The following is a 14,292-nucleotide window of genomic DNA, read 5'->3' as shown; positions in this document are numbered from 1 at the left end:
TAGTTTGACTTTTATCAAGGACACTGTGGTTATAATTTAGCTATTAGTAGTTATAAGCTTAAAAGTAAACAAAAATATATATATATATATATGTTTTTGCATAACTGTACTCCTGAGGAGTGAAGCTGTCCTGCAGGAGAGTGACATCCCACTGTTCTGTGGTTAGTAGAGCTTGATGAGTGAGTTTCTATTGACACCTGCTGGACATGTCGTGTTATGACAGGATACATTGAAGTTGTATAAATGTTTGCCAGCCCTAAAGAAAACACACATTTTTACGATAGGAGTTATATGCCCGTGGAATATGAGTTTATAATGAATCTAACAAGATAGTGCAATAGTGCATGTTATTTATTGAGCTGTACATCATTCTAATAAATCAAAACACATGGAGAGATGTGGTTTTGTAGAATTATCTGTTTGAGTCATGACTGTGATTGAAATGCACAACAGAAGAGAGTTAGTGGAGCAGAGACCGAGGCGAACAGGAAAGATTCAAAGCAACAACTCATTGACGGAAGAATCACATAAGTATTGAAATAAAAACAATGACCGCTAGATGGTAGCAGTGTGCATGTGATGTGTCAAATACGTCATCAATTTACAACATGAAGAAAAGAACCCGTGCGCCGCCTTCTAGAGCATTGGTGACTCTGTATTTTACATTGAAGATAAGTCATAAAGTTAGTGACCTCAAAATGAAATCACTTTGCCACAGTCACAAGGTTATTTGCTTAAAATGGATAAAGGAGCTAACTCATAGTGAAATAATTAAGATATCAGCCGTGCAAATGATTATATTATTGTTATTTACACTCTTTTTGGTGATTTACAAAACATGATAAGATTTTAAAAAACGAAAGAACATTTTAGGATGATATAGGAGATGCATTTTTAAATCTTAGGCAACTTCTTGTCATGGAAAACCGTATTTTCTACTTCGTTGAATCGTTTGGAGTCACCGATGAAAATGTATCCGATGGCCGTGAACGCAGCTCCACTCAAACCCGGATGTTTTGCTCCCTCCTTCTGATGTCAAGTTTTTTTTTATAGCCACAAAACGAAAATAACGAAGTTTGTCTTCAAAATAAAAGAATCAAGATCGCAGATTAAGCCATTAGAACACTGAGTAAACCGAGTGGAGACGCTGTGTTTTGAAATGAATCACCCACACTTCTTTTTTCTCGTTTTCGCTAGCTTGACGCTGCAGTGACCACAGCCAGAAAGCAGAGGAGCCTCTAAACCAGCATGACAACTTTAGACTCTTCTCGTCCCTTCTGCTCAAACCAGTGAGCTGACCTCCACCCGCAGGAGGCTCCGGGAGATGTTCCCCTTCGTGGAGGACAGTTTCAGCCGCTTCCCGTCGCAGAGCAACATCTACGGGCTGTGTCAGGCCGGGGAGCAGCAGCTGCTGACGGCCACACTCAAAGGGAAGGTGGTGTGTTTCAGATACCAGGAGCTGCAGCTCAAAGGCAGACCTGTGGCCAAAGAGGTGCAGTTCACATACATACCAGGTACACACACACACACGTCGTATTCAATAGGATAATGCCTGTTGATGAACAATACTACATAACATGTTCATATACAATACAGTTACTCCTACACTACTATATTTAAGTGCTAATCTGAAGTACTTGTATTTCACTTGAATATTCCCATTCGATGCTACTTTTCCTCTTTAGTCTTTTCAGGTTGTGGTAGGGAAATTTGTTAATTACAGTGAAATTGTTGTTCCTGCTTTAAATAATCAGAGTTAACCTGTACACTGTTATCATCACTTTGACTGAAGCAGTTTAGATAGATAGATAGATAGATAGATAGATTGATAGACACATAGCTCCTGTTGTCTGAAGTATAATTATATACTTTTATACTTATATATAATTTGCTAATTGGACTTTCAGGTCATTCCATGTCAAATCATCATGACTTATTTGAAGTATCATCATCACTATCATTTTTTGCCATGTTGTTGAACTGCAGTTAGTGATCTGGTCAGACACATACGAAATACCAGTGTACTGCTTTGTTCATGGCTCCCAGGTCACTGAAAAACTACACTTATATGACTGATTGTTCAGGTGATAATGAACCTCTCAAATACTGAGGCCATTCTTCATTTCTGCTCCTTCAGAGTCTTGGATGCAGTATTTGTGTCTTTACTCAACATTGTGTATGTTTGTCCTGTCACAGGTTTCACTGCCACTGGGACATCAGGGCAGAATGGGAGTGTTTAGGATGGAGATTTTCCACAATGACGCAGAAAGTTGAGTCTCAGTTGTCCAGTGCTGGGCATAGTCTCCTCAACACACCCCAGCCACCAGCTGTTAATATGTACAGCCACAACGTAACAGTTGATGGTGGCAAAGTCACTTTCTGCTTCCTCATGGATCATCTCCATCATTCATATTCTCATGCCTCCCTGATGAACTAGTGATGCACCAGGTGGAAGTTGAAGCTGTGACAGGACAAACAAAGCTGAGCAAAGACACAGCTACTGCATCAAAGACTCTGAAGAAGCACAAATGAAGAAAGGCCACTGCTTCTTAGAGGTTCTTTATCCCCTCAACATTCAAACTCTGGCAGTGTAGTTTGCAATAAATTGAATTAACATTTAGAAAAAAAAATATGATTCCACCATGTTGAATTTCTTTGAGGACAATATCCAGTGACCTGGGAGCCCATCAACATAGTTATTAATACTTTGCATGTGTCTGACCCTGCACTGATCGCTAACTGCAGTTCAACAACATTGTAAAGGATTAGTAATGTGATGCCACTTCAGATGAGTGACGATATATCTCAGCAACAACTCAAAAACCAAACAACTAACTTTCAGGATGTCTCCATGACTTTATAAACTAACCTTTTATAACTCATAATACTCTTATTTTTATATTAGGGATAGCATTATCTTGAGTTATGGAATATGGAGCTGGAACAGAGCTTACAAATGACGTGATAACCATCTTCTGTGGCCTATAAGTAAGGAGATATGACAAGTCAAAGTCAGAGAGTTCAAACTTGGTCGGACCCTTGATTAGGATCCCAGACAAATGAAATTTTGTTTCCATGGGTTTTTATCATAAGACCAAATCAGCATGAAAAAGGTTATCAACATGGAGCAGCCTAAAAGAGTGATGGTATGACATGGAATGACCTTTTCTTGTAGCGATGCAGTTATTGTAAGTAATTTTGTCAAACATTTCATCCTGCCTTCTTTTTCTAGTTGATGCAGAAATTGTATCAATTGACGCCTTCACTAAGTCTCCACCCAACAGAGGCCTGGTGGTGGGCATCACGTTTATAAAGGTATTTCCATGTTAATAAACCCAGCATGTGTATAGTGTAACTGTCGTAAACTCTTTCTACAACGACAGCAGTGTTGTGACCTATGACTGATCTCCTGCAGGACTCTGGGGACAAGGCCACTCCGTTCCTGAATATCTACTGTGACTATGAGCCCGGCTCAGAGTTCAACCTGGATTCCATTGCACGTGAGTGAAGCAGTGTCCAGATGTGTACGGCCCTCATCACTCTCACAGATGTGTCCCTTGCTGATTGTTGGTGTGCCTCTCTGAACAGAAAGTTGTCTGAATCTGGAGCTGCAGTTCACGCCCTTCCAGCTGTACCACACAGAGTAAGTTAAAGCTGTGACACACTGTGAGACAATACACAACATTAGTGCGAAATACAGAAGCATCTCATAGCTAACTTTGTGGTGAGCCCTGGCTTTTCAGTCCCAGAAAGATGGAGGTTTCTACAGGACTGGACAGTGAAAGTACAACACAGAAGAGTGACACCATTACAAACCAGCAGATAGATTTAATTCATCTGTCCAACTGGAAATATAATTAATGCTTACAGTCCAGTTAGTGTTCACTATGGTTATAACTTGAACTCCCTATATAGAGAGAGTTATATCTCATAGAAAGTTTGTAGTAGTGTCAATGATAAGTAGAATCTACAATTAAATATGCAGCGACTCAATTATGGAAAAATAAACATACATACCTAAATACATAAGTAAATTGTAAAGCCTTGTTTTCTTTAACACATCTCTACTATCTGCAGTTCTTAACATCACTGTGTGAAATTAATTAATTATAAAAGATTTAAGAGAATCAAGAGCAGCTTCATTACTATTCCAGCTACTCAGCAAGTTAAATGTCAACCCTGGCTTGAGTCCTATAATAATATATATATAACATATTACTATAGTACTTGATAACATTTTAATTTCTCATACACTAGTTCATCAGATTCCCTGTGAGTATCAATACGTTTATCTTATCTCAGTTAATATACAGCTGTGGATCTGTTTCTAGAATTTGTAACCTCCTCATAAGAGGTTATGTTTTCACCTCATCCGTTTGTTTGTTGGTTCGTATATTTCTTTGTAAGCAAGATTACACATAAACAACTATACGGATTTCTGCAAGACTTAGTGGAAGGATGTAGACTGGCTCAGGGAAGAACCCATTCACTTTTGGTGAGGATCCGGATCAGGGGGCGGATTTAGGATTTTTTCACTCTCTTTAACATGACGTGATATGAGATTTCCATACTAATGTACCATAATAGTTACTCCGGTTATTACTTGTGTCTCCACTGCCATCACTGTCTCATCCTATATGAACCTCTCTGCTCCTGAGCAAATAGTTTTGCATGAATGGCTCATAAATGGTGACATTTTAATGAGACTGTTTGCAAGTATTCATGAATTAATATTAGTGTTATCAGTGGGTTCCCGTCTGGCAGCTGTTTTCAGACAGTATCTGTCTGCATGATAAATGTCAGCAACCTCTCTCTCTCTGTCAGAGTGCAGTGTGACGATGGCAGCAGCGAGACGGTGTTTCTGCTCAGTGGCCATGACCAGAGGATCCACCTGTACAAGGAGGTCAGCCCACAGACTTCTGTCTCCCTTTGTTTGTGTGTGTGTGTCTGTGATGAGATTTTGTTCAAGATATTTATTAAAATTTCGCCATTTTATGTATTTTATTCTAATTCTAATTGTTTATTTTATCGTAACACATTTTTGTCCTTTAATTACATTTATTTAAAATCAAATGGTCCTTTTTTTTCTGTAAATTTCAAAAAAACCGAACATTAGTTTTGTGTCATTTGTGTCTGTGTAAAGCCTTTGAATCATATCTTATAAATTAAGAATAGTAGGGGTCAACTCTGATTCATGATGTAAATATCAGAGCATCATTCAGCCTGACACTTTTGTCTCCATCAGAACGCCTCCCTCCACCAGTTTGAAGAGCAGCCAGTGGAGAGACTCTTCCCTGAACTACAACAACTGCCCAGCAAGTTAGTCTGTGTGCACGTGTGTTAGCTGTGCATGTGGCTGTTTGGTTGGTTGTGTGTGGTGAGGGTTTGAGTGACTGAGAACATCAGGAACTTGTAAGTCTCTCTGTTTTCTGTGTTTTAATCTGACTCACAACATTTGTCTGTGGTCTGGTAGCCAACACTATAGGCACTGGTAAGGCTGTTTATTACCTACAGTGCTATACTGTATGATTTTCTACAGTTACACGATAAATCATGTTACACAATTAATTAGCTCTTTAAAGATATTGAACAGATCTTTTATCTATAACATATCCAACTATTTGAACATATAGTGACGTGCATATGTGTGACACAAAAAGAAAGTCATATGTTGTTTTAACAAGAAATGGTTGAAAATGAAAAGATTTTCTATTTCGTATTAAACTGTGTCATTAATACCATGACAAATATCTCGTTGAATAAGATGTGTAGTGGGACATTATTAGAAGAGTACCAACCAATGTCAAAGCTTATTTTATAAAAAAAATATACATCTCCCATGTAGGAAAAGTACATGCTGGACACATCTGATTGCACCTTTCATATTAAGGGACAATGGGAACTGCAGCTGAATACAATGGTGTGTTATGATAACTGGGAATACATTTACTCAAGATGCCGCAAGGGGATTGGAATTTGACTGGAAAGCCAAAATGAGATTCTGGCAGTTTTTATCTTAAAAAAACAACTACACCAACAAATGCTGGAGAAACTGTGGTTAGTCCGTGACCATACACATATACTGTTCTGGAACTGCCTGAAAATACAAGGACATCCCCATCACTATTGTTCTAATTAGAAATAGTACCTGACCATACTATCTGTTTATGATTGACCAGTGTTACATGATGCTACACATTCTGTTGATGTTAATTGCCTGTTGTCAGTGAAGTTAAAATGTGTAGAACCTTGTTAACACACTTTTCATAACAGTAAAGAAAGTATATAATATGTAAATGTTTCATTGTAGCAGCAGCACATTGCCAGTTATCAGTCCTACATACAGTTCAGTGTATATATGATTCATCCTAACCCTCCTGTTGGGTTTCTCCTCCCTCTCTGCAGTGTGCTGTGGTTGGACATGTTGAGTGTAGCTGGCAACAGGAGAATCTCAGCGTTCGGCTGTCAGAACGGCTGCGTTGGACTGGCTATGGTGAATCAGACTGGGCCAGGTGAGGCACAAACTCACAGAGTAGAGAATTGACTGTGTTGAAGTAATTATGGCGTATGGAAAGTGCAGTATGTTTGCAATCACTTCGTGACCGATTAGAGTTCTGCTCACGTTGAATGTGTGAAGAGTTCACGTATCTTGGGAATCCTGTGAGGTCACACGACTCATTAGGATGATAAAGGTGTCATTAGTCCTGCACTAACCGCTGCAACAAACAACATCTGTACACACACACACACACACACACACACACACACACACACACACACACACACACACACACACACACACACACACACACACACACACACACACACGTTTCATCGCTATCACCATGGTTACAGTCAAATCCGAAAAAGACATATCAGCCATGTAGTTATCATTTCAGTCATGTCTGACAGCTACAAAATCTTCCACGCTCAGAAGTAACAATGAACCTGTGACTGCAAAGCCTCCATCACTCTGTTGCAAATTAAATCCAATATTAAAACTAATACAGTCAATTCAGCTGACTTAAAAAGAGCCATTCACTGTTTGTGTCTGGTTTTACTTTTAAAAAGAACTGCCACAAATACACAACAGCAATTATAATTTAGGCTTTTTAGCAGTGGGAGTAGCCATCTTGAAATGATCTTCAAGGTCACAATAACAAGAGGTTTCCCTGTTCTTCACTCAGTCACTACAGACCTGTTTTCACAGCAGATATTTGCACTTGTCATAGAAGGAAAATCAATGATAACATCAATGGTGGCTCTGTGTTTGCAAATGTCCCAGTCAGCCATACACTAACTCTGCTTGCACAATACCAGCAACCAGTTTTATTTCACACTGCTGTTCTTGCTATGACATGTCAGCATATCTCCAGTGAAGAAGACCCATTATTGATATAATAGCTCACTCCCTGTTTACTGAATCATGCACAGATTTTACTGCTGACTATTTCACGTGCACTGTATAGTGTTCTCAAAACTTTGCACAATGCAACAGAAACAGTAGTGTCCATGCCATATATTTTCTCTAAACAATCCCACAGTGCAATGCACCTGTCCTGATGATGCAAAATGATGCTGTGTTCATGTAATGTCAGCAGAATGAGAGGAACAGGAATCTACCATATTCTGACTTGTGAATATTCACACATTATTTCAAGGCAGTTAGCCCTGATGCTAATAACCTTGTTGTTGCTGCAGCTAAACGGCTTCTTTTGTTGTGTTACATATGAATAGCAGTTTATTACCAAGTGAAAGTAGATACAAACACTAAACAAACAGTGTATAGCTCCTGTAAAATAAGCTGGATCAGTTGTGCTGTTATTTTTTTGAGACACCAGTTTGTTGACATGTGTGTAGTTCTTATGAGAGAGATGATCAGTGTCAGTAACTCTTGATATCTGGGACTCGGTTTCTGTCGTGAATGTTTTTCCCCCCTCAGTTGCTTGTGAGAGATATAACGTGAATGCAGCATGACAGTGATTAATGACAGTGATTAATAAGTGTCCAAAATCTCAATAAACTGCTTACTCGAAAGTAAAGAACTAATTATATAGAGATTACGGAATGAGTGAATGAAGGAGTAGATTTCAGACACAGGCTCAATAAAACTTTGTGGTCACTAGTAGAAAGTACAAGCCATGGACAAGGCTAGATTCATTCCACGGTGGGATTTTTGGAGGTATATAGTGCATACATTTCACACATCCGTACAGTAAAATGGGGAACAGTACATTTAGTGCACTATAAAGTGCATAGAGAATAGTTTTAGATTAGAGTTTAATCGTGTGTGTGGGTGCCTCGTGGCCTTTAAAAGTGAAGAGGTAAAATCTTAGTTACAGTACATGTAATATTGTGTTAAGGATTCATGTTTGGCACAGAACTGCATTCATTTCATTCAGTGCACAGTTGGACCACATCTGTGCACTAATCAACTATGGGAAGAATTATATTTACAATGTTGTATCTGTGCTGTATGAATTTTTCATACACAGTCAACAGCAGTGTGTCACTTTAAACTGTAGTGACACTAGAGAAATAAATGTTGACAGCAAAGATCATATTTTCATGTTATTAAGTCTGAGCATGAAAACTGGTCCTAAATGTTTGTCTGAAGGAAGCTGTAATGATTATTTATGACTGCTGTCATTGTCTCCATCTTGGTTATTTATTATTTGTACATTTAACTAAAAGTGGCAGAAATCATGAATATACCCTCGGACTATTCCTTCGATGGTTTTAAATCATATTGTGTGTTTTTCCAACAGAGGTTTTGCAGAGCTGGCGGGTCCAGTTTGACAGTCCGATCTCTACAGTGCTGCTGTTTCCTCTGAGATGCCCAACTGAGCCCAGCCACACCAGCGGAGAGACAAGTATGTCACTGCTCTGCTGTAGTTAGCCTCTGCCTCTAGTTTGAATCTGCAGTAATCCTCACCACTGTTGTTATTTCTTCTTCAGGTGTGGAAATGGAGGGCTACAACCTTCTGGTAACCAGTACCATTGAGATGGCAGTTGTCTACAGGTCAGAAGCAGATAAGACTTGTAAAGGTTTCAGTGTAATACTCGCTTTCTTTTGTGCAGTTTAACTTGAATTTGGTGTTTTACTCGTGGGTCTATGTTCTTTTAGAGATGTCCAGGAGTTTGGTTTATCTCGCTCCACATGTCTCTCAGAAAGTGACCAGTGGGACGCAGTGGTCTGCGCTCTAGTCATTGACCTGGATTTTGACGGGCAGAAGGAGGTGCTGTTGGGAACATACGGACAGGTCAGAGGGTCTCTGTACTAATGGACTTCATTAATATTACTTTAAAGGATTAAAGTGGTGATATTCTGTTTTTTAATCTCATTAAAAGTCATGAAAAGACCAAAACAGAATGTGTTAGTCCATCTCTCTCTCAGTGCTTTCTCTCTGTCTCTGTGGCTCAGAGGATTAATACTTGTTGGTTGTTTCGGTCTTTTCATGGGATTTGTTGACAATAGAAACTATATAGATTATAGCCAGCCTCACCACTGAAGTAAGATCACGAATGCAAAGGGAAATCCAGAGGAATTAAAAATGATGGAACGTCAGCCCTTCATTGCCGGTTGACGTGGTGAGGTGTTAATGATGATGGTGTTATCCACCTGTCGGCCCTGCAGGAACTTCTGTGCTACAAATTCCATCCGGTGGGGAGCAGACAGTTTCAGCTGCTGTGGCGGCGGAGCTTCAAGAGTCCTTTGCTGTCCATCATCTACTTAGACTTGACCGGGGACGGTCTGAAAGAGCTGGCTGTCCTCACACTAAAGGGGCTGCATATCTTACAGGTGTGTAGCAGAAAGCAGAGATCCATGATGCTGAAGAGCAGCAGTATAGCAGATAGGTCATCTGCTTCCATTGTAAACACAAACATGTAGACTGGAGAAAATATGTTGTTTCTACTGAAGAGGTGAACTGAAGCAATTATAGAAAAATTGCTGACTCCTACTGGTCACCAGCAGAATTGATTGAATTGGTTGTTAAATCATTTACGCTCTGAGATGGCCTGTGATTGACAAAAACAATACATTCTCATTTTCTGTTATCTGTTACAATGAGGATTTTAAGCCCTAGTCTGATGCATCTTTTTGCATCATTCTGTATCAATGAGCTGCTAAACTTGACCAACAACCTCCAAAGAAAAAGAAGTCACCACAATCTCCTATTGAACTACAGTATAAAGATCTCAGCTCTGTCACCCTCTGTATTCAAAACCAACAGACCTCCTCAAATCTCCACCACCTACTATATATATCATTATAAGTTGTGTAATTGGACTTCTCTCTGTCTCTTCAGCATAGTCTCGCCTGCACTGCTGATTTGGTCCTGGAGCGGCTCAGCCAGAGGGTGTCGGCACTGACAGCTGGCTCTGAGCTGGAGTCAGCCCAAGCTCCAGACATCGAGGAGAGCGATGATCCAGCTAAGAACGAAGAGTGTGCGGCTCACACACCATCAGAATAAGCAGAGCAGTTATTTCCATGTGTCATGTGTATAGCCTTAGTGGTTCAGACTGAAGTATGTGCCTTGTATTGTCAGCCATGTGTGTGCGTGTGTGAAGAGTTAAACTTAGCTGTGAGGACAGACACTCGGAGAACCAAATCACAAACACCTTTCAAAATGGTGAAAGTCTGCTTATCGGTTTCATAGTGGATTCAAGAAGAATTCAAATCAAATGAATAGAGTTCACTGTAACTGTATGTAATGATATAATAGACAGATGTGCTGTAGATAGTGTACAGTAATTTGCTGGTAATAAAGGACACATTTGGATCCATAAACTTTTTGTTGGGTATTTATCTTGTGTACTAATATTTTATAGATTTATTATTTAATTCCAGACTGTCCACACAGATGCCAGTGAAGTTGGATAATGTCACACTTAGACTGGAGCCATGTAGTGTTGCATAGTGACACGAGTTACTAAAAACATCCAGAAACAAATAATACTGCCCTTGTAAGAAGTGAACAGGTTAACACTTAACACCTACACAGTGAACAATTACAGTCCACACAGGAACACTAAAATAAAAATAATGCTTACTTCATTAAAGTAAGTCTCAGCTTTAATTTGAGAAGGTTTACATTAGTATCCTATCCTTCCTACTACTATAATTGGAGAGTGGTTTGTGTATTTGTTATCGTGTCCGGCTACTCCTTCAAAACCCATCCTCCATTCCCGTCCAAACTTCTCCCAAAAAGGTTTAGGGGATGTGCATTTGCAAATGATCTTTACCATCTGTGTTTCTTGTCATTTCCATCTTTTTTTTAATATATATATATATATATATATTTTGAAATCCAATCTGAAATCCAGTCCAGGTTAACATTTGTACCAAATTCCTTCAAGGTGTTCCTTAGATGTTGGGTTCACAAGTGAAAAAAAGGGGTTGGGTTAGTCTGGAGTCAAACCGGAGGGATGGCAGAGGTGTGGTTTGGACTGAGTCCGCACACTAGCCTGTTGAGGAGGTACCATACTCTGCAGTTTAATCAATGGAGACACCTCATGAGGCAAGGGGCTGATCACCTAAGCGAGGAAGAGCCAGATGTTCGACATTAATGTAAACAGCTGTTTCAATGATGTCTTGCAGCCTTTAAACTATCTTATCTGCTGACAGGGTTCTGGTTTGAGGAGCAAAAGGCCCATCTTCCCCCAACAGTCACTGTTGCAGTCGAATGTCAAGTCTAACAAGGACCTGACAAAAAACGTGGAGGACAGAGGAGCTTCTCTGCTGTTCCGAAGAGCTCGTGGCGTCTTCCAAGCCGCCACTGTTCAGATAAGTGTGTTCAGGTTGCACCCTCAGTCTGAGGAGCTCTGCAGTTGGTTGGTCCTGAGGATGCTCTCTTCCTCAAGTCCACTGTTTTTCTCAGCAGGAGAGAAATCCTGCGTGATGTTTTCTCCTGCTTGGAAAGAGCATCCATTTGTTCAAAGTATGAGTTCAGGACTTCCTTGGCCGTGGCCCTCTCCAGATGCTGGTAGATGATTTGGAGGAGCACACACAGACACTACATCCTGGTTGTTTAGGAGTCTCCGGATGCAGCTGTGCATAATATTTATTCAATATATGTGATTTGAAGTGTTCCCCAATGAGCCTTATAGTGCTGAAAAGCAACGTTGAGGTTTGGCCTCTTCCAGCTGCCTCTTCAGTTGATCAGTAAATCACACAGGTCTGATCACTGATTCTTCTCAACGGTGATCAGTGTGTGCTAATTTGAGTTCCTTTGGAAACTCAAAATGAACTAATAACTTGAGCAAATCGAGGTCAGAACATGCTAACATAAGTAGGATGCTAAGAAAAATATAAAAGTAGCCTGTCATCAAAGGCTCATTACGTGTTGATGAGAGGCAGCGGCAGATGTTGGCATAGAGTCCTGCAGAGGTTTGTCTCAAAGACGACATCCACAACTTCTCTCACACGCTCCTCTGTTTCCACAGGAAGTTCTTTCAGCTGTGTCAATGCATCGAGTCAGTGCACCTTCAAATGCTGCAGGTGTCAGGCTTCAGAGGATGATTCTGACACAGCTGATCAGCTCCTCGTTCTTGAGTTGCTCGTCTTTCTCAGCAGCCTCGCTCTGTTTTGGCTGTGTCTTCTCCTCAGTCCTCCAAGTGGTTGAAAAGCTGTAGGTGACATTCACCTCTCTCTGCAGGTTGTGGAAGTCCCTAAAACAATAATAAATGAAAACAACAGACTGTGGCAATGTCCGATGCCACCGAGGTCTCCCACTCACAGCCAGAGACAAACGTGTTGCTTTTCAGCGTACTTTACTAAATCACGTGAACAAACATAAACTCACAAAAACTAAACTTGCCAGCTATTTCAGCTGGCGTCTAGCTTTTCAGCTCAGCTCAGTTCAGTCTCTGTTTCATGAGCTTCACTCATGTGTGTCTTTCTGTGTTCCTACTCATGTGTCTCTCTCTCCCCCTGTGTCAGCTCCCCTGCTGCCTTTTTAATCCAGGGAGAGTTGGTGGCCAACTATACTCTCAGCTGTGCCAATCCCCTCTCCCTGGTTCACCTGGAGGTTCTCACTGAGCCTCCTCCACACAGACTTCTCAACGTTCCTCAAACAGTCATTAAATTTGACACTGACCACTCAGAGGTGATGGCACAAAGCAAGCCACGGCCGTTTTCACTCCTTTTTTAAGTTTTAGATGACAGCTGTAGTCACTATTTGAAAGAACTGTTGTGGCCCTTTTAACACATTGTGCCCAAGTTTAGGGGTTGTAATGTTTTTAATATTTAATGTAAAATCCTTTTTCAGTCAGTTACTATGTGCTCTCGCTTGTTGTGGGGTCTCCCTGTCTTCAGTCTGCTCCTCAGCAGGTGGACTGCAGCTCAATCGGATCAGATCAGGTGACTGATGACTCTGCCAGTTGAGGATTTTCCACCTCTTCATCCTGCAAAGATCTGGTTGCTATTGATCAATGTCCTGCTGAGTGATAAAATGTTGTCAGATGGAATGACATTGGATGCATTTGTCTCAATGTGGGCACAGAATTGTTTTCTTCTTTGAGTCTCATTATTATTTTCACCTCTTCACTTCTCAAACATATAAATGACAGCTCTGATGTCTCAGGAAGCTTGGAAACACTAGCGAGCTCCTGCATGAAATGCATGAAATACTCTGAGGATACTCGGGTTCCATAGAAACATTCATTTGCCAAGTGTCCAATTACTTTTGGATCACTGAAATGGGCAATGACTTCTCTCCTGTGTTCTCCATTTGCTCTGTCAATGTCAACAGAAAGTCTGTGTTCTGAAGCCCAGGTCAACATGTTCAGATATTGTGTTTTGTCTGTCAAACAGTCGTAAATTCACAATGATATTAAACTATTAAATTGACTATCTTGTCTTTTAACACGAGTCGGTGAGTTTTGATGATGTAGATTTTAAGACTTGAGACCAAACGTGATATTTACAGACCCTATTCATAGACCCTATTACATAATCATAAAGGGCCCACAGCCCCCCCACCCCCCACCCCTTCTAAGTATCACTATTAAAGTACTAAAGTTAATAAAAAAATATCTATCTAACTTTTCTCCCCTTTTACCTCTCACCCCTACTGGTCAAGGCAGATGTTTTTTTTTTTTTACTCTCCACAGTCACCAAAGTGTTCGCCATAATAATATTGTAAGGTCTGTACCTGACTAAACAAATAAAATGGACTTGAACTGAATTGAAGTCATTTAACCTGAGTTGCTCTGATGTGAAAACAAACAAAAAGTGGCGTCAGAACCGTTGAGGTCAACTATAGAAGGTTTCAGGTATTTGTACTTTGG

General features: G+C 40.3%; 1 protein-coding gene across 1 annotated transcript; it reads left to right on the top strand.

Moving 5' to 3' along the window:
* The first annotated feature begins 1,068 nt into the window (after positions 1–1,068).
* kptn (kaptin (actin binding protein)) lies at positions 1,069–10,792 on the top strand. The gene is made up of 12 exons (XM_034607415.1): positions 1,069–1,514; positions 3,233–3,315; positions 3,416–3,500; positions 3,589–3,643; positions 4,825–4,903; positions 5,246–5,319; positions 6,406–6,512; positions 8,769–8,873; positions 8,959–9,022; positions 9,128–9,263; positions 9,638–9,802; positions 10,311–10,792. The coding sequence occupies exons 1-12, from the start codon at positions 1,325–1,327 to the stop codon at positions 10,473–10,475; spliced, it is 1,308 nt and encodes a 435-aa protein (XP_034463306.1). The 5' UTR covers positions 1,069–1,324; the 3' UTR covers positions 10,476–10,792.
* Positions 10,793–14,292: the final 3,500 nt, after the last annotated feature.

Source organism: Hippoglossus hippoglossus, chromosome 14, assembly GCF_009819705.1.
Source record: "Hippoglossus hippoglossus isolate fHipHip1 chromosome 14, fHipHip1.pri, whole genome shotgun sequence".
Taxonomy (NCBI): Eukaryota; Metazoa; Chordata; class Actinopteri; order Pleuronectiformes; family Pleuronectidae; genus Hippoglossus; species Hippoglossus hippoglossus.
Note: the sequence above shows the minus strand (reverse complement) of the source record. Positions and strands in the feature narration are given on the sequence as shown.